The sequence below is a fragment of the Motacilla alba genome, chromosome 13, assembly GCF_015832195.1.
Source record: "Motacilla alba alba isolate MOTALB_02 chromosome 13, Motacilla_alba_V1.0_pri, whole genome shotgun sequence".
Lineage (NCBI taxonomy): Eukaryota > Metazoa > Chordata > Aves > Passeriformes > Motacillidae > Motacilla > Motacilla alba.
The window spans coordinates 17,149,269-17,172,359 of NC_052028.1; the positions used below are offsets into that span (position 1 = coordinate 17,149,269).

The 23,091-nt window shown below is 48.5% G+C and overlaps 1 protein-coding gene across 6 annotated transcripts in view; it reads right to left on the reverse strand.

Moving 5' to 3' along the window:
- Positions 1 to 383: 383 nt before the first annotated feature.
- The window catches only part of PWWP2A (PWWP domain containing 2A), a 30,835-nt gene continuing 8,127 nt past the window's right edge, over positions 384 to 23,091 (reverse strand). The window contains exons 2-5 of one of the 6 annotated variants that reach the window (XR_005258522.1): positions 19,331 to 20,298; positions 1,799 to 1,879; positions 1,014 to 1,167; positions 384 to 514 (exon numbers count right to left, since the gene is read on the reverse strand). Coding sequence is in view for 5 of the 6 variants with exons in the window: in XM_038150029.1 (XP_038005957.1) it covers positions 18,600 to 20,298 (1,699 nt within the window). In the remaining variant the exon portion in view is untranslated. The other 5 variants (XM_038150031.1, XM_038150032.1, XM_038150030.1 and 2 more) reach the window with 5 other exon arrangements.

Consider the following 23,091-nt stretch of genomic DNA (forward strand, 5'->3'; position numbering starts at 1 on the left):
GGGTATTAATTTTTCTGAATGCAGCAATGACATTTTGTGCCTCCCTCTCCATCTGCACACCTTGCAAAGGTATCTCCAAATGAAATGTGCTCGTCTGAGATCCATTCATGTTGCAGGGATGCACGGGAGATGATTGCAGAAGGTCTCACAGTAACTGGACCTTGAGGACTGGGAAGTGTTTCTAGAATGAGATGACCTCTGAAGTCCCTTCCAGCCCAAGCCAGGCTGTGATACAATATAAATATATGTATATATATATGTGTATATTTATGTGTTCTGTTGTGGTGGTTCATTCAGGTTTTGGAGAAGGTGCCTTTTGTGATTCCTGCTTTCCTGGGGTTTATCAGTGCTGAAGTGCTTACGCTGGAGGCAGATTCTGCAGTTGTCTCCATGCAGATTTCAGTACGTGATTTAATTAAATAATTAGCAGTGGCTGCCTTGGCTATTGGGTGTCATCTCCAGTTCATTTCAGGAAGTCTCTGTGTGTCTGAAGTTCAGGAGCTGCAGCCTTTCACTGAAAGGAAAAGGCACAGCAGCTTTGGTGCTTTAATGTCATTTTTGTCTCTGCAGCTGCACAGAGTTGTTTTGATTGTTAAACTCTGTCCTGCTGCATTTTTAGTTTAGTTTTAGTTTAGAGCTGGGCCTGGGGTTAGGTCAACTGTGAAACCTCTGCTACCTGAGCTGAGCTCGGCAGGGAAGGCTCAGTGGCTTGGGATTAGTAGAAATGTTAACAATCTTCCCTAAAACCTGGAGCAGTGCAGAGCAAAGGTGCCCAGGCTGCTGCAGGGAGCCCAGGCAGGGCTGGGCTGGGTTCAGGGGCAGGCCCAGCACCAGCTGGCTCTGGTTCCACTCACCTGCAGCATCCCAGCACCCCCCTGGCACGTACAAAAATGCAACCACTTTGAACTACCCTGGATGCTTTAAACTTTAATTTTTTTTATAATTCTTACACATTTCCTTGCTCTGACCAGTGGGTTTCTGTCCCTGCCCACACTGTGTGCAGTGTCACTCACCCGTGGGTGGCTCTTGTGCCCAGTTACCAGTGGCCTTTTCCAACCTGCTGCTTCAGGGACAGGATTTCTGTTCCCTCCACTCTGTTCCTGCTTCACCCCTTTGAAAGCCTGGGGAGCTGCAAATACTCCTTCTCAGCTGGAGACTGGGGAATGTCTGGGAAATAGAAGCACAACAAAGCTTTTGAATTTCCTACCTGCTGTGCAAGCACATCATCAAATCATTGTGCAACTCCCCTGCAGGATGCCTGATGTGCACCTGGAGTTTCCAATGAAGGGAAGGGCAAAGGCAGCAGGACTGCAGCTGATTAGTGTTTGTAATTTAATTGGATTGTGTGAAAGTCACTGCGAGCTGGGCATGCTGGTACTGAGAACTCAAAGCTCCAGGTCATCCCTCCCTCCTCAGTGCCACCCTCCAGCTGGACCAGAAACCTCTGGCAGGTGTCATCTGCCAGCACAGCAAGTTCTCCTCTAGGCAAAATTCCAGTTAATTGCATGAAAGTCCTTTTGCATTGCCCAAATCCTGAACAAGTGCATGTGTCTGGCTTTTGATTTTCAAGTGGTTTTTTATGTCTAAACTAGTCCTCACAGCTGCCACCAGTAAAGTAACTGGTGCCTCCTCCTGATGCCACTGGCCACAACTCAGGGAGTGCCAGGGAGTTTTGAGTCACACTTGTTGGATTTACAACCTCTATTAGGAAAAAGCTGTTTTATGAAACACAATCTTTTAAATATAAGTGCTCCTAAACCAAACAGTTCCTTGCTCAAGTGTTCCAACAGTTACTCACCCTGCTGGTAACCAGCATGTGCCTCCTTTCCAGCTGGAGTTGTCCATCCTCAGCTCCTGCCTTTGTTCCTCCTTCCTTTGCCTGCCAAACACAAAACCTTTCAGTAGCTGGCCTTTCCCCTGAGGTGGCTGCACAAAAATAAGGGCAGTGTTGGTCTCGTCCATGAGCTGGGCTAGTCTCTCCCTACAAAGAACTTTCTCCAGGATTTCCATAACATTTGTGGCTCAGACCTTCCATTATTTGACAGCAGAGCTGACAGTGGGATTTGTCTCTGCTTTATGCAGAGGTTCTCACTCATTTCTCTGTTTGTCCCCGCTGAGACCTGAATGTGGCTGCAGATGGGCTGAGGTTTAGAATCACAGATTGCCAGGATGGTTTGGGCTGGAAGGGACAGTGAAGCTCATCCAGTCCCACTGCCTGCCATGGGCAGAGACACCTTCCAGAGAACAGGGACACCTTCCAGAGACCAGGGACACCTTCCATGACCAGGGACACCTTCCACAGGCCAGGGACACCTTCCGTGACCAGGGACACCTTCCATAGAACAGGAACACCTTCCAGAGACCAGGGACACCTTCCATAGAACAGGAACACCTTCCAGAGAACAGGGACACCTTCCAGAGACCAGGGACACCTTCCATAGAACAGGAACACCTTCCAGAGAACAGGGACACCTTCCATGACCAGGGACACCTTCCATAGAACAGGAACACCTTCCAGAGAACAGGGACACCTTCCATGACCAGGGACACCTTCCATGACCAGGGACACCTTCCACAGGCCAGGGACACCTTCCATGACCAGGGACACCTTCCAGAGAACAGGGACACCTTCCACAGAACAGGGACACCTTCCACAGAACAGGGAACCTTCCACAGGCCAGAAACACCTTCCATAGAACAGGGACACCTTCCACAGGCCAGATACATCTTCCAGAGACCAGAAACACCTACCAGAGACCAGTTCGTTCCAAACCCCATCCAACCTGACCTCATTCCAGATCCTGCTCGTGAGTCCCAAGGCCTGGCCCTCAGAGGAGCCGAGCACCTGCAGTTCCTTCCATCCCACCCATGATTTGGAGCATTTAACATCTCTTAAAAGATAAAAAAAGCAGCTCCCCAGTTCACATCTTCAGCTCTGCCTCCCAAAACCCCAGCCCCAAGGGAGGCAGCCACACTCCAGGGCAGGGTCAGTGGGACTGACACAGGCCCAGCACAGCCAATCCCTCCTGCCCAGCAGGATCCAAAGTCTCCCCCAGCTCAGCCCTTGGGACATTCAGGATTTGAAAAAGCACCAAGCTTTGAAGCTCAGTCCTTCCCTCCTTGCACAAAACTTTCTGGGATCTACCTGCCCCTGATTAGCACAGCCCAGCCTGGGAGAGAGGAGAAGCTGCTGGTCACCAGCTTTAATTAGCTGTGTGATTCCCAAGGGATTACTGCTGCAGCCAAGAGCCAATTACACCCAGCGCCTCCCTCCAACACGGGCAAAGATGCGCTGGGGCACATTTAATGTGCAGCATTCATACGCTGCTCATTCACAAGCTTTCCCTCTTTGGATGAATCCCAACATTTTCTTGCTCAGCAACTTTTTCCCACCCCGGGCAGGGCTGTGACTGCTGGGGGGGCTCTGGGCAGCGCCTGGCACAGGAATTGTGGCACTAAGCCAGAGGCATCACTGCCTACCCTGACAAAGATTAAAGGCTCTAAATCAACTGAAAATTAAAATAAACCCATTTTTTTTCCTGATTCTGCATGTTCAGTGGGAATCTCCCAATTGGAAACCATCTGCAGCTGCAGCCTGGAGTCCCCAGAACTGCATATTTCTCCCCCGTTGTTTCTCAAGGAGACGATTTACAAATCCTGCATTCCCTAAATGGATGCAGCAGGATTAGGTTTGCCTTTCCTGGCTGGCTGGGCCCAGTGCTCTGCTCCTGCTTCCCAGGACTCCCTGCCTGCTGTCCATGGGTCCGGGCAGTGTTTGGGAGGGTGCTGGGCTCCAGCAGCAGCTGCTGAGCGGGACAGAGCCCCGGGCAGCCCCGGACCGGGGAGGATCTGGGAGGAGCCGTGCCTGCTCTGGGATAAGCACAGCTGGCCAGGGGGGCCTTTGTTCCTGCCTCTGGCCAGCGAAGGGCAGCAGCTCCTCCCTGCAGACACTCCAGGGAACGGGGATGGCAGGAAGAGGGGGAAATGCTGGTATCTCATCTGGGCGGTGGCTGCTGCCAGAGCTTCCGAAGTGTATTCCTGAGTGGTGCTGGCGAGTGCCCAGCAGGTCCCTGGAGAGGCAGCGGGGCCAGGGCTTTTCTAATTGCATTTGTCCTATTTGCATGAGCTCCTTTGGCTGTGACCCTCCATCCTGGGGCACTTCTCTGTCTGAGGGAGGGAGAATTGCAGTATTTGGAACTTAGGGAAAGGAGGAGGCTGGGAGCTCACAGATTCCCTGCCCATGGCTCCAGCCCTGAGCTGCCCTTGAAGCGTCAGCTCTCGCTGAGCCCCAGCACATTTGTGTCCCTGCTCCCAGCTGGAATGCAGCTGAGGCCTTGGAGCCTGGAGCCAGCAGCAGGTTTTCCAAGGCAAGATGCATCTGATGGCTCCTGACAGGATCCTGCAGTGTTAATGCAGAGGGTGTGAAGTCCAACCCCCCATTTCTGCTCTCACAGCTCATGCCCAATGCTGCCTTTTTAAAGGCAACCACAGCCAAGTGAGTGAATCACAGAAGCACATCCCCATCCATCTGAGCAGTGTCAGTATTCCTGGGGTCTTATCCTTAGCATGGCCCAGTATCCATCCCTGAACACTCTGGGGCCCCAGCCCCTTCCCCTGACAGCTCAGAGCCTTCAGTATTTGGATGAACCCGCCAGCAGGAGCAGCCTCTCTTAATATTTAATGACCAAGACAACCACAGTCAGAAATTCCAGTCCCCAAGCTCTTAAGATGTGGAGCTCAGCTGAAAATCTGGATTTCAAAATCAGAACTACCCCTCCTGGGCTTGGAATATTTACCCCAAACACAGAACATGCCAAAAACCTCTGCAGGGGTGCCCAGTCTGCACGGAGCACCCGCGGCTTGTGCTGCAAACCCAGCAAGGAAGGCAAAAAAAAAAGAGCACAGAGACACTCAGGGGAAAAGCAGGAACAGAACCATAAAAGCCGGATATGGAATGTGAATAAACCCCTCAGTACGACCCAGCAAACAACAGGAGCCTTTTCCTGGCTCCCTGCTCTGCCTGCAGAACACGACAGGGAGAATGAATCCCAAAACAACTGGAGCAAGGACGGGGGAGGAGGACACAAGGCACGGCAGTGAGGGGGAGTTGGTGCCAGGCCTGGGTGCTGCCCGAGGGGCTCGGGGCTGGCACCGCTTCCCTTGGAGCAGAGGGTGAGCCCTTCCCCAGGCTCAGCACCCAGCACACCTCCCCTGCTGGAATCCTCCCAGCCCGGGCCATTCCAGCTTCCCACAAAGACCTCGAGCACAGAAGGGCCTCTCCATGCAAACCTGACGCTCCATGAGGCACATGAGCCCACGGACCCCAAGGGAACTGGGAGCCCTGAGGGAACTGGGAGCCCTGAGGGAATCGGGAACCCTGAGGGAATCGGGAGCCCCGAGGGAATTGGGAACCCTGAGGGAATCAGGAGCCCTGGAATCGAGAGCCCTGAGGGAATCGGGAACCCTGAGGGAATCAGGAACCCTGAGGGAATTGGGAACCCCGAGGGAATCGGGAGCCCTGGAATCGGGAGCCCCGGAATTGGGAACCCTGAGGGAATCGGGAGCCCCGAGGGAATTGGGAACCCTGAGGGAATTGGGAACCCTGAGGGAATTGGGAGCCCTGGAATCGGGAACCCTGAGGGAATCGGGAGCCCCAGAATCGGGAGCCCTGAGGGAATCGGGAGCCCCTCAAGCCCAGCCGGGCCTCACCCGACATGCTCCCAAGTACCCGAGTGTGACAGTGTGAGTTCCCAGTGCCACTGTCACCGAGCCACCATTCCCTTCAGCAGCAGCCCTGTCGGTCTCACCCTGCAAGATCTGAACTCTGAGCCCTCACACTTGGGACGGGAATCTCTCCAAAGCCCTCGTGCCAGGGCTGCGCTTTCGCCCGCATTAAGCGTCGCCCTTTTGATGCCCGGGGGCAGCAGCAAACGCCATTAGCGGGGCCTTGTGTGGGCCTTGTGTGGGCCGCGGGTCACCTTTATCCTTTGCCAACCACTGGAGTGAGGATTAATCCACGGAGTAATTGCAGAGCTCTGAAATCTGCCCGGCCAGCCTCTCTCGTGGCTCCGTCCCCTCAGCGCTGCTGCCAACGCCGTGTCACAAAGGAGAAGCCATTAGCGAGCAATTACACTTCAGCAGGATTCCCAGCCTAATGAGGATCGCTGGCTCGGGAGGAACTGCTGCAAGGCTGGGGGAATAATGAGAGAAAGGGGATGGGAGTTCCTGTAATCCCGACAGAATGAGAAACGACCATGAAGGAAAAGAAAACCATCTGCTGGAGCTGTGCTCGGGCCACAGCCAGATGTGGGTGATTGTCACAGCGCTCCCAAAGCGCCCCAGGCTGAGCCAACAGCAGCGCTCCACAGTAAATTCGATTTTGGGAAAAACTCCTCATTATCCACAGCAGGTCATTGCAACAACCCCTTCCCAGCAGGGTTAGTGCCTCTGGGTGACCCACCAGCTCCTGGCACCCTCTGTGCCATAAAAACACCCTGTGCCATAAAACCACCAATGCTTCCTGGAAATCAGAACTTCCTAGAAATCAAGGTAACTCAAGCTTCTTTTTTGTTTAGCCCAGGAGCTCAACTCAACTTAGGAAATCTTTCTTTACAGTACCAAAATGCAAGTGGAAAAAACGTGTATAAATGCTGCCTTCTATTTGATGGGAAAGTGCAGTTCCAGAGTCTGCCACTCCATAGAATCATGGAAGCACAAAGGTTAAAAAAGAACCTTTCAGATCATCAAGTCCAAGCACCAACCACATGCCACCAGGTATTCTAGAAAAATACTTGCTGGCATGGCCCTCCTTTGAGCACAGTGGGATGGAGCCCTGAAACAGAAATTACCTCTCCAGCACCACCTGATCCCTGCTCCAGGGCAAGGAAACACAGCTGAGGACAAGGCAATTCCTCCCTGGATGGAGAAATCCCCCTGTACACTTACCTGAGAGGGCAAGCCTTGTCTGAAACTCTGAGAACTCCATAAAAACCAGCCCAAGGACTGCGTGTGCCAGGGAGGAGCCCCTTCCCATGGCATCCTCTCCTCCTCCTGGGACTGTGGCAGAGCCACCAGGGCTTCCTTGCATCTGTCTCTACCACACCATCTTTTCTTACTAATTACAATTTTTCCTGCTGTTTTGGGAAGCATCCAGCTGGCTGAGCATGGCTTGGGATCTTCCAGCCACTGTGGTGAAAGGTGAGGTTAGGTAGAGCCTTGTCCACGTGATGGAGTTCCAGCAGTGGACCAGCAACCTCAGTTTAATCTTTGTTTGTTCCAGAAAAACCACTCCTGACATAAATCAAAGGCTTTGGGGTCAAGGACTAATAAAGCAAGAAAGTTAAAGACATCAAAACATTATTTCCCTTAAAAAGAGCACTGAAAAAAATCAAGGCTTTATTTGAATAAATGTTACACAACATTCTTTATCGTTTTTACTTCTCAGCAAACCTTAAAGGGTGAATCAGATTTTCCTCATTCAAGTCTACAAAATGAAAGAGGCATAGTGACCATTCAATATACAGACAAGAAGGTAGCACGGAGCAAAGCTTAAATATTAAGCAACTAAAGCAAAAAAGTGAAAAGCAATACATTACTGTCACTCTCTCTCATTAGAATATCCCTGACAATTTCATTTCCAAACGAAAACGTGGTTTCCAACGCGATGCTGGGAAAAGCAAGGCAGACATGAGCTCCCTTGGATGCTATTTGCTCTATACCCATATTCTCCAGTGCACACCTGCATCCCTTGGGTTAACCCCTCCTGGTTCAGCTGCTGTGCTCAGGGAGGGAGGGGAGGAGAGCCCTGGGGATCCGGGGGCACAGCCAGGCACTACCGGCTTCCAAAACAACAGCAGGCACTCCTCAATCCCATGTGCAACAACCCTGCCACCACAGTCCCGGGCCTTTTTCCTGAGCAGAAACTGGTTTGTGCCATGTGGTTTGGTGGCTTTTCTGTTTGGTTTCTGGGGGGGTGGGGGACAATGTACCTGATGAGGCCGAGCCCCCATCCATCGCCAATCCAAGCGGAGGTGAAAGGCTGGCACGGAGCCGGCACCAAGGCACCCCTTTCCTCATTCACATGTCTCGAGCTTTCCGTTCTAGTCACATCCCAGGCCCTGAGCAGGACCAGACTGCTGGGCCTCTTCCACTGGTGAAAAGGAAAAGCACTGTAGAACAAATATTCATCCAATTTTAAAATAAAAAATTTGTACTTCATGGTGAAATCGTTACGGCAAACGGTACAATTTGAACGTGCTGCACAGCATTGTACAGCCCGATTTTAAAAAGTAGGTAGTGAATATTCAATTTCTGCATTTATAAATAAAGAATTTAGCTCTGAAAAGCAGACACTGAAGCAGCACAAAGCACGAGCTGCCACACACTCAGTGTGTGAATCCCTGATGGGCCTGGCTGGGGTTTGGGGGCCTGTCCCAGCCTGTCACTTCCCCCTCTCCAATTGTTTAACAAGTATAAACCTGTTGCCAATGACAGAGTTGTCCCAACTTCAAATTTTATGTGGTTCATTCAGGCTCCAGACACGAAGAAATTGTCTTTGTGCTGACCCAGAGGCCCCTTGAAAAGTCCCTCTGGTTTTAAACGATCCAGACAAAGACATTCTATTTTCTCCAATTGAATCAGGATATCAGTAAGGAGGAAAAGAGTTTCCTACAAGTCCTTTCATCTCTATAGAAACAGAAATTTGACTTTTAGTAGATTATGTGCACATTTTCATATCTTCAAAACAAATATTTATTTTCCCAGGTTACACAATAAATCCCCTGCTAAGAACTTTAAAGAAATGGTTCTGCCGAGACAGTGTGCACACAATGGAAATAATTAGTGACAAATAAATTAATATTTAATAACTCAAGATTTCAGCAGCGTGTCCAGCATTCCCAAGCTCCACTGAAGTCAGTCTCACCCAAGACCTTTCTAGGAGGGGAATAAAATGGATAAAACCCAGTGGGTTTCTTTTTTTTTTTGATTTACAGCTTTTCAAAGAAGTCAACGCAACTCAGATCAACAACCATCAGAAACTCTAATAAAACCTTTGCTCTCTACTAGTTACCTATCTGAAAAATATTCATGTCAAAAGGAAAAAATAAGCCATGATTTGAAATAGAAATGCCATCCCATGGAATCACTCTCCATTCATGATTCCCATCCTGTTATAGGATTATAAGCAAAACGCTGCTCTCTGCCTTGTAGCCCCTCTCAAGGTCATTTCACAACCCTCAATTCCCTAAGTGTTACAATAGCATAAATAAAATGCAACCATATTCACACAGAAGGAGCTTTCCCATAAAACAGAGATCCATGGAGTTTGTGGTCACTGTCCTTTCCATCACCTCTATGGGAAATGTTGGTCTCAATAGCAGGACTGTTCATATTTCACAATACAACTGGGTTTGGACATGCTTTGATCACAGATCACAGCTCGGCTAACACCTGCACTAAATACTAACTAAGCCTCAGAGAATGTAAAATTGCAATGCTAAAGTCAAGAATTAAAAGAAAAGTTCAAAAGTTACAGTCAACTTCCCAGGCAAATTGGCTCCGTCACTGGCACCTCTCAAAACATACAAACGTGACTGTCACATTACAAAAACCCCGGTTATCTGCAGTGAGTCTTCATCCTAATAATTCAAGTGGTTCCTTGCATGTAAGTGTCATAGAGTCTTTTGTAATTTCATGCGTCATTTATTGCAAAAAAGTTTTATAAAATATTTCCTAACATCTTTTGAAATTTTAAGGAAAATGTACATTAGGTACAGATGCCCTAACGGTGCGAGGGGGAGCTTTAACATCTTTTACCCCCTTTCCCCTTCAAAAAAATGTTTACTACTTGGTGAAGATTTCAGAGGAAAAATAGGACAAGTCAGTCTCAGATTCTCTCAGTCCTGATGAGCTGGTGCTCTTCGTGGCAGTGTAGTGAGGTTCCATAAAAACAGCGGGTCATTAGTGTCTCTGAGCTGAAAAGGGGAGAGAAAGGGAACATGGTTAAATGTCTTCCAGTACATATTGCAAAAGTAGGTAAAGCAAAAGCTGAGGTGGCCAGAAAAGTTACTGGCTCGCCCGCTTTGTGCATCGTGTGCAGAAGACAAAAAATAGATTGACATTATCACAAGACAGACACAAGTGAGCAAACTCCTCCGGGGCTGGGCTTTGAGGAGGAGCCACAGAACCAATCTGTTACATCTCACCCCATTTCAGCATCCAGAGAGAATTCCAATTGTAAAGACATTTAAAGACAGCTCAGGAAGCAGGGAGATGAATTCACAAAATCTATACGTTGATGGCAGTTCCCAACACAAAGCTAAATCTGACCCTGCAGAGCCCTTCCACACACGGAGCCGAGTGCCTGAGGGAGCAGGAACTGCAAACCTGCTAATGGTGTTCCTTTCCCATGGCCGCCTGTGCTTTCCCACTTACTCCAGAGAACAGGAAGAAATTATCATAAAGCAGACAGGAACAGCCCAAGTACTGAGCCCTGCATCACCCAACACCAGTCAGCCACCAGTTCGTACTGGGAGGAGGGGGAGGCCCTGGCACAGTGTCCAGGGAAGCTGTGGCTGCCCCAAGGCCAGGTTGGACAGGGCTTGAGGCAACCTGGGACAGTGGAAGGTGTCCCTGCCCATGGCAGGGGGGGACTGGATGACCCTCCCAACCCAAACCAGTCTGGGCTTCTGGGATTTTATGGAGATTATGCTCCTCAGATCCAGTGTCTGTGCCACTGAATTCCCTGAGTGCAGCCCACTGCCTGTTTCTCACTCATTCCATGGGGTCACTCTCTCCAGGTGGGATCTGTGGTTTGTGGGACAGTGGCAGCTCAGCCTGGCTGAGGGCACGGCTCCCCCAGGATCTCCAGTGAGCTCACAGGCTGGACTCTGCTTTGGAGCAGCTCCATTCAAGTGCTGGAGGCAGAATCACACAGAATCCCAGGATCCCACAGATCCCACATTGGAAAAGCCCTCCCAGAGCACTGAGTCCAGGCTGTGCCTGATGCCCACCCTGTCCCCAGCCCAGAGCCCCGAGTGCCACCTCCAGCCCTTCCTTGGGCACTCCAGGGATGGGCACTCCAAACCTCCCTGGGCAGTTCCAGGGCCTGAGCCCCCTTTCCATGGGGAAATTCCTGCTGTGCCCACCCTGAGCCTGCCCTGGCCCAGCCTGAGGCCGCTCCCTCTCCTCCTGTCCCTGTTCCTGGGAGCAGAGCCCGAGCCCCCGGCTGTCCCCTCCTGGCAGGAGCTGTGCAGAGCCAGAAGGGCCCCCCTGAGCCTCCTTTTCTCCAGGCTGAGCCCCTTCCCAGCTCCCTCAGCCTCTCCTGGGGCTCCAGCCCCTTCCCTATGGAGCCATCCTAAGGACTGCCCCAGAACAAGGTAAGGATGTGTGTCAGGACAGGCACTGGCACGACTCAGGCCCTTCCTGCCTGTCCCACTGAACCCAGCTCACACAGACCTTCCTGGCAGCCAGCACTGCCCTGGGCATTCTCATTCTTCAGTGGGAACATCTTCTCAATCCCTTTGTTCACTGCTGTCCAAAGAGAAGCTCTGCCTTTGAAACTCCTGGCTTTTATCTCCAAAGGAAACACAGAAGGACACCAGGCAGCCATGGAGGGGGAGAAAAGGCACCCCAGAAGGACAAGGGAAGCAAAAATAGCAGCACATCCCATCAGGGATTAAACCTCAAGGCCAGGAGCCCAAATTTAAATAGTTACAGTAACATTTATGCACCTTCCTGAGGGATAATGCTGTGTCTGTGTAGAACTATGGAACAGAAGGCACAAAACTCCTATTTTCCTGCTACAGATTCCATTTGCAGCCAGGGGAGAAGAGAGAAACCAGGCTGCTCTTCCAGATGATGAACTACCAAAAGCAAGAACAGTTTCCTTCCTTCCTTTACAGCCTCCAGCAGCAGGACCTCAGCCACCAGGAAAACAAAGAGCAGCAACACATTCTTCCCTTTGTGTGCCTAATTCCCTGAAATACATGACACAGTAGCAAGAATTCCTAAAACGTTGTCCAACCCAGTTTTTTCCATATAAATGTACCAGAAGAGATTATTCTTAAATCCTTCAACACTTGAAATACCTCAAGACTTTTTTTTTTATTAACTAAACTTCTAACTAAACTGACTACAATTCTTTTAAAATCAATTTTGTGGCTTTAGTTCCTTTTCACCAGAGCTACTAACTACCCAAACTGGCACCACATGCTTTAAAATCCTGACGCACTGCAGAGGTGCAGTTAAACCCCAGCATCTCCTAAAGCCAAACAAAAATCCTACGCATTACCAAATAAAAAAATATGCTAAATTATCATTTAAGCAAATATTTGCTTGGCATTGTGTCTGCTTATTTTACTGACAAAGCAAGATCCCTTCTCCCCCTTGGTGCACCTGTTAAAGGATGGCAAGGACAATTCTGCCACCTGACTTTGCTGTGGCTCTGTTACAGACCCTCAGTGCTGGCAACAAGCCCTTGCCTCCCAAAGCACAGATCCCCAGCACATGCCTGGCACGTAGGAGAATATTCCTTTTTCATATTTGACATCTAAAACATCTGTAAACAAACACGAAAACTGACCTAGATTTGTTTTTTTCCTAAAGAACAACCTGATTTCAAGTTGCTGTTCCATCAGTGGCATCAGCCAAGCAGGAGGCTGCACCCCGAGGCCCCCGGCAGAAGGGCAGTGCAGCTTTCCTCAGCTCAAACCTGGGCTACTCCAAGTGTGATTCCTGCAGGATGTGAGCAGGACACAGGGGGCAGAATCTCTGTTACAGACATATTTTTACAAATATTCTGGTTTTCCAAAACGAGCCTTGCTAATGACAAAGTGACAGGACAGATGCTCCCCCACTGCCGGCTGCACTGAGCCCAGCTCAGCCTGACCCATTGGTTCAAACCCTGCCACCACCCAAGCAGCACCCAGGGTTTCACTGTCACACGTGCAAGCAATACTCCAGTGCTTGACTCCAACTCCCTGCCTCAGTTTAATGTCATTTCCTGTCCCAGCTTTCCCCGTGCCTCTGCCCCATCCCGCAGGGATCCACACACCTGCAACAGCCTCGGTTCCCACAGCCCTCCCTTCCTCCTCTGCACGGAGGAATGGAATCACTGGCACAGAAATGCAATTACAGCTGCTCAAAATGTGCCTGGTCCTGGTTTGGGAAGGAACTTGTCAAACACAGCCCAAACAAACCCCACAGATCCGTTTCTTCACACTGAAGGAGCAAAGCTTGGGTTCAAACTTGCTCCAGGGGACCCTGATTTGTTCCCTGAGCCAATTCCTACCTGCAGGCTGCTGCTAAGTTCTCCCCTCAGGCCATGGGCAGGCAGGAAGAGATCAGACACCACATCCCACGGCACAAGCACAGGAGTCACCTTTTCCAGGTTATTCCACCTTTTCTTTCCCTTTTGCTCCCATGTGTGTCCCTCTTGGATGTGCAAGGTGGCTCAGGTTTTCTGAAGCCCTGGTCTGTCAGCACCACCCACCTCCCAGCTCCTGCTGCTCCCACCTCCTGCCAGCAACACCAATTGGATTTTCCTGAGGAAAACACGGAGCTGTGGATCCAAGCTCTCCTCAGTGGCTGGTGCCTGGCACTAAGGTGATGCTCCAGGGAATCATCCCAAACTGCCCCATCTGGGAGCAACAGCAGAGCTGTGCAGGGAAAAGGCAGGATGGCAAACCAGCCACCAAGTCCCTGGACCACAGCCCTGCCTGGCAACTGCTGCTCTGCCTTGTGTTCACACGAGGGCACTTGTGTCACTGTTCAATTTAAGGGAAAAAATCATTAATTAATTTAAATGACAGTCTGGATTGTATCCACATCCCAGGTAACACAGAAGAGTGAAATGTATGAGTAAATCATAGGGAATCATAAGCTGCTATTAGGATCCAACAATCAAACCCCAATAACCAGAGGTATTTCTGAGCTGGGAGGAATTGCTGCTGCTGGTGCAACCCATCCAAAGGACCACAAACAGTTCTTAGCACAGAGGGCAGAGGGAGGTGGGGTCAGAGTGGACCAGGTACCTGGAAATGCCAGGAGGGTGAGCAGGAAGAGAGGGGAAAAGCCACGGTGCAAGGGATGCTATTCACCTGAACAGCCTCAGCAGGAACACTCTGCCAGGGTGACCTGTGGAAGTGTTTAACCAAAATCCAGAGTGTCCCAGAGAGCAGCTGGGGGGTCAAATGTTGACTGCCATGGTCACTGCAAGGCCAGGGATCACACACAGGCTCTTTCCAGCAGGGATTAAGGAGAATTTGACACTGGATACTCCCATCCTCATCTCTCAAACCTGATCTGATGGATCTTCAGGCAGCCACACAAGTTCTGAGTGTTAAATGTGGGTGACCCCCGATCACTCCGTGGTCAGAAGCTTTGTCAGCTATGGGAAAATCCCCTTTTTGAACAGTGCTAGTCATTGTACCCTATGGATTATGCCACCACACACCGCCAGCCATCCCTTTAGGCTCGAGCTCACTGCACTTCCCTCCCAGCTGTCTTCAGCTCCAGATCAGTGAGGGACCCTCTGCTCTGCCTGAATTTGCTGTTCCTGCAGGCATTCACTGGAACACAATTATAAAGCCAAGGATGGACTGAAATAGCCTTTCCCTGTTATCAGTCTGCTCCTTTCCACAGCTCCTCAGCCAAGAAAGCTGCTCTGCTTTCTCACCGGACTCCACAGAACAGGCAGAAGGACACATGATGATGCTGAGAATGAGCTACTGACATTTATTTTTTAAAATTCACCTTCCTATTCTACTCTTGACAGTTTCAGCAGACACGAAAGAAAATATCAGGACTTCAGAGAGTTAAATAGAACCAGATCTAAGGGCTAGCAATGCACCAAGCAACTCTTACCCTTCCCCACTCCTGCTACTCTTAATCCTAATCACAGTTAGAAACTATGTTTAAAAAACCCAAAGGTATTTTACACCATGCGAAACAAAAAAAGTCTTTTCAGCCTTGCACAGACCTAAACCACCCCAGGAGCCCCACCCCAGGGTAGCTCTGTAGGTTCCAAACTGAACCCAGCAGAGTCTGAAAGAGAAACCAAATCATCACAGATGATTATCTCACTGAAGTGTTGACACAAAGTTCCAACTCTAATTAGAACAGTAACAAATATCTGTTCAATTTCCTGCATGACTCCACTTCAGACACACACAAGCATTTCCTGTTGCTCCCAGCTCTGCTCCTGAAGCCTCACACCTTCAAACAGCCCTGGGGACAGAGCTGAGCCTTGGAATAACTGCTCTCTGCCAAGGCATTTACTGAAGCTGAAGATCTTCAGAGGAACAGAACACCTGGACTGAAACTCCTCATGTCCTGCTCTCCCCTAAACTGACAGGCCACAAACACCCAGCCTCCACTCAGAGGCACTTCATTAACCAAAAAGGCATCAGCTGCCATTTATCCCACTAAGCTGGTGGAAAATAGCAGTCACCCTCTGGGCTGCTGGCCTTCTGAGGGACTGAGGTTGGAGAAGACCTCCAAGGTCACCAAGTCCATTGTGTGCCAGCTCCCCAGCCCAGAGCCCCGAGTGCCACCTCCAGGAATTCCCTGGCACCTCCAGGGATGGGCACTCCAAACCCCCCTGGGCAGCTCCAATCCCAACCACCCTTTCCAGGAAGCAATTCTTCCTGGCCCCCCTGAGCCCCTTCGTACCCACAGGGGTGCTCCTGGTGGGCAAGGGGTAAATCCTGGACAGGGCACGGAAGGTGCCAGCCCTGGGGCTGTGCCGCTGCAGGGGGAGCACAGGCACACAGAGTGGGCTCAGTTTGGCTAATCCAGCCCTAAGCCTCCTCTCAGCCTGTGCCTGCCTGAAGCAGGCTCTGCCCAGCCCTGGAAGCTGCTGCACCCACAGGAGCGAGTTAAAGCAAAGTCAGGGATGAGGATGAAGAGGAGATTTTCAACTTACTGCAACATGGTGTTGCAAAAAATTGATTTAACAAAACAAATTACTTGTTTTGAGCCCCGTTCAGTCTGCAGCCATACAGAACACTCACTATGAAACTGAGGAGAGACTTAAAACTCATCTGCTACAAATCAAAACTGACTTTAAATGCCTTCCATAAACAGTTCTTTGGAACATAAAACCACCTGAAGAAAGCCCTCCCATACCTGCTGCTCCCCCTGTGAACACCTGAGAAAACTCTGCCTATGTAAGCTGCAGTGCTATTCTAATTTTATATAAATTAAGAGAACAAAGCTTCCAGGTCTTCTAAAGAAAAAAGAACAATGTCAATATTGATTTTGCCACTACTTTTCTTACAACAAGTAACTCAAAGCCAGTTCACTTGAGCTTCTAAACCTCAAGGAAGTGGTGTAGACATCTGACCCACCTCACATGGGTTCCTGACTCCAAAAAGCAGTTTGCTTTAATAATAAAATACAGCTTATTTACTTAAAGAAACTGTTTCTGTTTGCAGGAGAGAATACAGAGAAGTGAAACAGATTTTTTTTCCAATTTTTTTTTTTTTTTGTTTTACAAAATCTGTTGTGTGTTTATCACATTCAAAAAGCATTGACCAGTGGGGCTTCTTGGGAACTGTCAGAATGCCAAGGTAAAGCTGGTATATTTGGAAGCTTAATTAGCAGCTAATGACTGTCATCCTGAGGAAAATTTGAACAGCCATGGGTTTGACACATTAGACTTCCAATAGCTCTGTGGGCATGACAGAATCATCGAAAAAGGTAAAAAGAAACTGAATGCTTTGGCAAGACCAGACAGTATCATGAACATATGAAATTGAATCTTAAAATAAAAATATTTTCAGGGTTCAATGATTAAATCCTTGCCCCCTTTGTCATGTCTGTTTAATTTCAGTCTGAGCTTAAATTTTTACATCTGTCACGATTGCCTACGTGGGCAATCCTGGAAAAACCAGGACGAAAACTGCTTTGGGATGAGCACCAGGAGACTCTTCACAGGCACTGCAAGGCTGAAGCAGGAATGGGTTGGAGGACACAGGAATTCACATGGTCAAGTAAGGACCAAAAAAGGCAAGTGCATTGCATGAAAATGCCCCAATAGTGAGCAAAAACCATGCAAGAAAAGCTGGAATGGCAGTGGAGAGCAGCTCTGACTGCTCTGAGATGGAAACGGAAACATTCCCCACTGTACAAGTGACATTATCCACAGGCTCTACTCAAATATACGGCCCAAAAGCTAATTTAGGGAGAAATTTAATCAACTTTCCAGAAAGCCCTCTACAGAGCTGGTTCTGAAACAAAAGGGACAGATAATTAATTAATCATCTCCAAATTAAGACTGAAGTATACCAATAGTATTTACATCAAGCACTTCATCTTTAAGAATGCATGAAAAAGGACAATTTACTTTTAAAGGGTGTCCTCTAAATCCGGCATACAGATAAAATACTCTGACATCCTGGATTTGTTTCAAAGCTTTTTGAGAAACACACACAAATAATTCAGATTTAGTCAATTTTATTTACAGTTTGTTTTTTTACATTTCAGAGCATTACACAATTACATATCTCATTTTTCTGACCTGCAAACAGATACCTTAAACGGAAATAGTTTAAAAAAAAAAAGAAAAAAAAAAGAAAAAAAAAAAGTTAGATACATCCAAAATGCAACAATTACACATCTGACAATTCACAAAGTGTAATTTACTAGGACGTATCCTAAGAATTTAGGAACAACCAGTCAGGAGAAAATCTGACCAATTTCAGCAATTGATTATTTACACATTCAAAACAAAGCCTCTCTTAAGCTAAACCTCCAGGCAAATGGCCTGAAAGATTTCTTCAGGAAGAAAGACCAGAATGATTCACACTATGCAGCATTAACAGCCCTTGATCCCAAACACTGAGGCCTCCTCAGCTTTGTCTTAGAGCTACAGGCATCCCTCGACTTCTCCGACCCTGAAGTGATTTAGTTGTGCCCCCATGTGCATAGAAAGGTTGAGTGTTTAAGTGGTCACTACGATAAAACCCCATTTAATCTGGTCTTTAAGTCACTAAAACTCTTCTTCCTTACAACCTGGAGCAGTCTCCAATGCCATTGAAACCGGCCCGCAGAGGGGAGCGTGAGCCCGCCGGCCCGGCCAGCCTAAACCCATCAGAGACCGCTTAAAAAGAATCTTTAAAGACCATTTAGACAAGGCTTACATTTCTACACTTCCCTGATGGGCCACCTAATAAAACAAAAAAGTCACAGCTACTACTTTCATCCCTCGTGTCAACCCTCGGCCACACAGAACTAGTTATATACTGGGTAGAAACTACTAAAAAATTCCCTGCAAATCAGCTGCCTTCCAGCTGAGGCTATGGCTCCTATGCATCGGGTGGTTTGGTTTGTTTTTTTGTTTTTTTTTTTTTTCTTTCTCTTTAAAAAAATTCTCACTTGAAAAATACCTCAGTCCTGGCTTTTAGGCTAATTTCGATCGCGCGTTCGATTGGTTTCAACCGTCACGACCCGCTCGGCACGGCACGAGTCTCGTGTGAAAAGAGCAGGCGGTCAACCGAGTGCAACTTCTGCCTCTGCCACCTCCTTGCTGGCACTTCTCTAACCTGGCTAGGGTTGGGTGGAGCCTCCAGGTTTCTTGCCTACCTTACTCTCCACGTTCACGTCTCAAACTGCGTCAGCAGGGCCCGCACCTCGGGCGTGAGCTGCTTGGCAGCCTTGGCTGCCTCAGTGACGGCCTTGCGGTACAGACCCTTTCTCTTCTTATTAAAGCGCACCTGGAAGCTTTCTAAAAAGGGGGAGAGCTGTGCAAGAGCAAGGAAAGACGTGGTGGTGGAGCCGAACCACGAGATGCGAGCCTCCTGGCGCACCAGCAGCCCGCTATCCTTGCGGCTCACGGTTATGGTAAGGATACGGGCCGGCCACCAAGGGAAGCCATAAATCTTGGCCCAAACAATGTCCCCTACACATACGGTCCTGCCATCTGGTGTGACACATTTAGAGACGTTTTTGGAAAAGACTTCTGTTTTCAAGGAATTACTGAGCTTTTTCTCTTCCTTCGAAGAGGAGGAGGAGGAGGAAGAGGAGGAGGAGGAGGAAGGTGCATGCATGCTGCCTGGAGGAAAATCAAAGCTTTCGGTAGAGCTACACTCAGAGTTGGTGGATTTCAAATCATCTGTGCTATCACTACTACAAACTGATGCACTGGAAGAGTCAGATTTCTTTTGATTAAGGGTCATGTAAACCGTTATATTGCTTTTGCTGCCTCTCTTGCCCAGTGTCTGCTGTTCATCCTGATCAACAGTTACATGCACTTCACTCGTGTCCTGAACCTCACTGCTGGCCTCTTCGGGGCCTTCTGAGGGGCTCTGGGTTTCTGAAGGGGCCTCACCTGCTGAGCGGGTGGAGGAGCAGCGAGACTGGGGCTTAGTTGCCATCTTGCCGCTCCGAATTTTCTCAAGTCCTGTCTTGAGGGAAGAGTCATTCTCTTCGTTGCGGTACCGCTGGGGCTTTAGGCGCAATCGGGGCGGGAGGGACCCTGAGCTGGTGTTCTGAAGACGCCGCGTGAAGTGGACCTTTGAATGTGCATTTTTGGAAGAGGAGGTTGCACTCTGCTTCTTTTGTGCCTTTTCTTTGGCCATTTTCAAGACTTCCCGAGCTTTTGCATGATCCATGTTTTTGCTCTGGAGAACTTTTTTTGTGTTTAACTGCGCTTTTGAAGTATTTGCTTGTGCGGAAACTTTAACTACTCTGCTTCTGCTGTGGGCAATATTTGAAACCTTGACCACAGCGTTCCTTTTCTGGCTTTCGTTTTGGCTTTTTCCATCCACCTTATGGTCAGTCTTAAGTTTTTTATTCACAGTAGTCACGCTCTCGTTTCTTCGCTTTTTACTATCCTCGTATTTGGAAGAGTCACTTGCATTGCCACCTTTCTTGATCTCCTTTTTCTCCGCCACCACGCTGTTTTTGCACTTGTCACACAGCACCTGCCGGGGCCGTAGCTTGATGGCGTTCATGATGGAAGTGGGTTCCTCCCTGTACATTTTCCGCTTGGGCCGCTTGATTTTCCGGGGTGGAGGCTGAGGTATTGACTGGTTGTAGGTGTCCCTGATAAACAAAGGAGGAGGGTATGGAGCTCCCTCGTGAAAGAGAGGAGGTGGTTTAGAAGTCCAAAGGCTTTTAGCTATGCTGGGCTCTGAGGGCTGCGTGAGGGAGGAGTCATCAGGGACCGCGGCGTCGGCCTCGCACTTCACCTGCGCCTCCTCTTGGAATGGTTTGCTTTGGAGCTGCATGGCTTCAGGTTTGTCCTTGTACTCCCTTTTAGGAAATATGGTCACAGGGATTCCATGGGGGCCAAACCTTCAAGAGAGAGGGAAAAAGAAATTCAGTGTTTGGAGGGAATTTTCGCGGCGTTTATCACAAAGCATTTGGAAACTTGTCTGCGTTAGGCGGCCAGCATTTGAAAACCACCAATCCCAGAGAAACCAAAGCTTCACGTCCAGCCTTACGGGGAGCTTTGAAAATGCAAGACACCAAAATGAAGTCAGCGGAGAACAAAAAATACACAACTTCACTTATTGTCAGTTTCTCTTGTATCAACAAGACGCCCAGAAAATGTAACAAAAATATCCCCGAGACAGCAGCAAAAGAATTAACTTTATGCTTCCTGAAAATGCTTATAAAACCCAAACTCACCCCAACAACTCCCAGTCTACCCAAAAACATTTTCCATACTAGGTCAGCTTTATGAAAAGGCATCTTCAGGAACTTTTCTTCAATTTTTAGCACAGCAGAAAAGGATGAATGGTCCAGATTTAACAGAGACAAATCTGGGCTGCCTAAGTCCTTGCAGTGAACAGGGAGTGCCTCCATCCACAGAAGCTCAGCACCTGATGCTTTCCAGCCCAAAATTCCCCAGCCCAGTCTGAATTTCTCCCAGCAAAACTCCCCTCATTTCAACTCAGCACAAACTGATCCTCACTGTTCCATGAGCAAACAAGATTTTAAACCTTTCACTCCTTTTCTCCAGACTGGAATTGCTCTAGATCAGGACAAGGGAGCAACTCCCCAAGATCTGTCCTCAGGTTTGTGTTGCACTGTGGCTGCTCAACAGCAGCATCCCCTCAGCTGATTAAATTGAACTTTATTTACTTTTATTTGTATAAGTGCCTACACGTTGCCTTTATCTCCTCAAAATTGGATTGAAAAAGCCACCATGTGTTAGAAGGTTCTTTGCAGTGTCCCAAACAAAAGCCACCCCTTCTTTGTCCTTTTGCTTATCACAAGCTTCTTTCTACATCTGAAGTTGTAATTGAAGCAAAGGACCCACCCAAGATTAAATGATCCACCCAGGCTGCATTTCAGCAGCTTGTACAGACATTTTTCCAGCCTATGGTCTGGCATTAAACCACAAGGGACTCGCTCACAACTGACTTTTGCATTCCCTAAAGTCCCACAAGTCCATCAAGGGTAAAGAAGTTGCTTTTCCACAAATGCTTTTCCTCCACAAAGGATTGTAAGCAAGTCACTCAACTCCAAGTAGAGCTTTAAAAGAAACTATCAGCTGACAGTAATTAAATTAGCAATATTTTCAGTGTTACTGGCATCAAGACCTTCAGCTTCTAAAAGAAAATAAGATCCAGATCCTATCATTCACCACCTGATAAAGATTAAGAGGATTTGGTAAAAAGTTAATCTATGCTAAGAGCTGAAAACAAGACAGGGCAAGATCTCTGCTGTGCAAACTCCAATCCCAGAGAGCACAACAGCAGAACTAGACAGGGGTGGGACATCAAACCCCACACAGACAAACATCCCCTGCCCTGCTCTCAGGGCCTCGGGAACTGCATCTCCAGCCCTCCCAGGCCATTCCCAGAGCCAAGCCCTTCTCCGAGAGGGATCTGTGGGACTCTCTCAGGAAATCAGCATCATTAGCTGTCAGCAGGAAGGGCTGTATGAAGAGGACTGCAAGGGTTTCCAGAAGGATCCCATTCAAGTATTTCATCTCTCTTTTTCCCAGCTTTTCATCCTATCGCCTCCCCAGCAAGGTGTGCACGATCCCAAAGGCACAAAGAAGCTGATGGAAAGCTGAGCACATGCCCGACACCAGGAAATCAAAGATTCATTCTGCACCTTCCACTCTCCCTTCCTTCAAGCACAAAACACAGGCCAGGACTAAGACCAGGAAGCCACAAAGGGTAATTTTCATCCAAGATGCAAACCTGCTTTAGCAAGACACAAAACCAATCCAGAGTGAAGCCCTGAAGACAGAGAGTCCCTCACCAAAATTACTGCTTAAAAAATAAACCAGACTCTCCCAGCCCTGCCCACCTACCAAGGAATGAACCGGGGAAGTAAAGAACATTCGTGGACATGGTGCCAGTCATGCACAGCACTGTTCCTGTACACGATGTGTTCACACAGAACACACAGTTAGTCAGGACCACCTGCAGGACAAAATGTATTTGGGAAGCCAAGAGAATGATCGTTATTTCCAACAGCTCGGCGTATTGTGTCTTCTCTTGGCCTCACCCAACAGCAGCCTGGATCTGTAAACAGTTTTGGATTATCTCTGTTTTCTCCCTGGCTAACCAAGTCCTCCAGCAACTTGGAAGAGTGACACGAAAACAAAGAAGAGAAAACAATGGCAGAAAAAGTTGCAAATGAAAACAGTAAAGGTTACAGGGAAGAATAAAGACAAAGAACAAGGTAAGAAGAGAGGGATTTATTTTTCCTAAGAGAAACAGCAGAATGAAGACACGAGCTTAAACATCTTCAGGACAAGGCATGACACAGCATCTAATTAGTTCTGCAGCAAGCACAAGTGTTTATTGCATGTACCAGAATTTCAATGCCTATCTTCACACACCTGGTTGATGGACCTTCAAGAGAAATACTTCTCATACACCCACAGTAGTTTTTGTCACACCAACTGCAAGGCTGAGCTAGTTGGTTGTGTTAGTAGTTAGACAGAAAAACTGCAAAAGCATTTGGTTCATCTGCCACAGAGATGAAGGAGGACCAAAAGGCATTATAGAAAATAAAATTTAAAAACTCCAAGGCACACAGCTCAGTTGTATCGTGACATTTACTGATCCCCCGGTCAGTCATGGCTGGCACTAGATCAGCCCTGAACAGAATTTCAGTTACCCC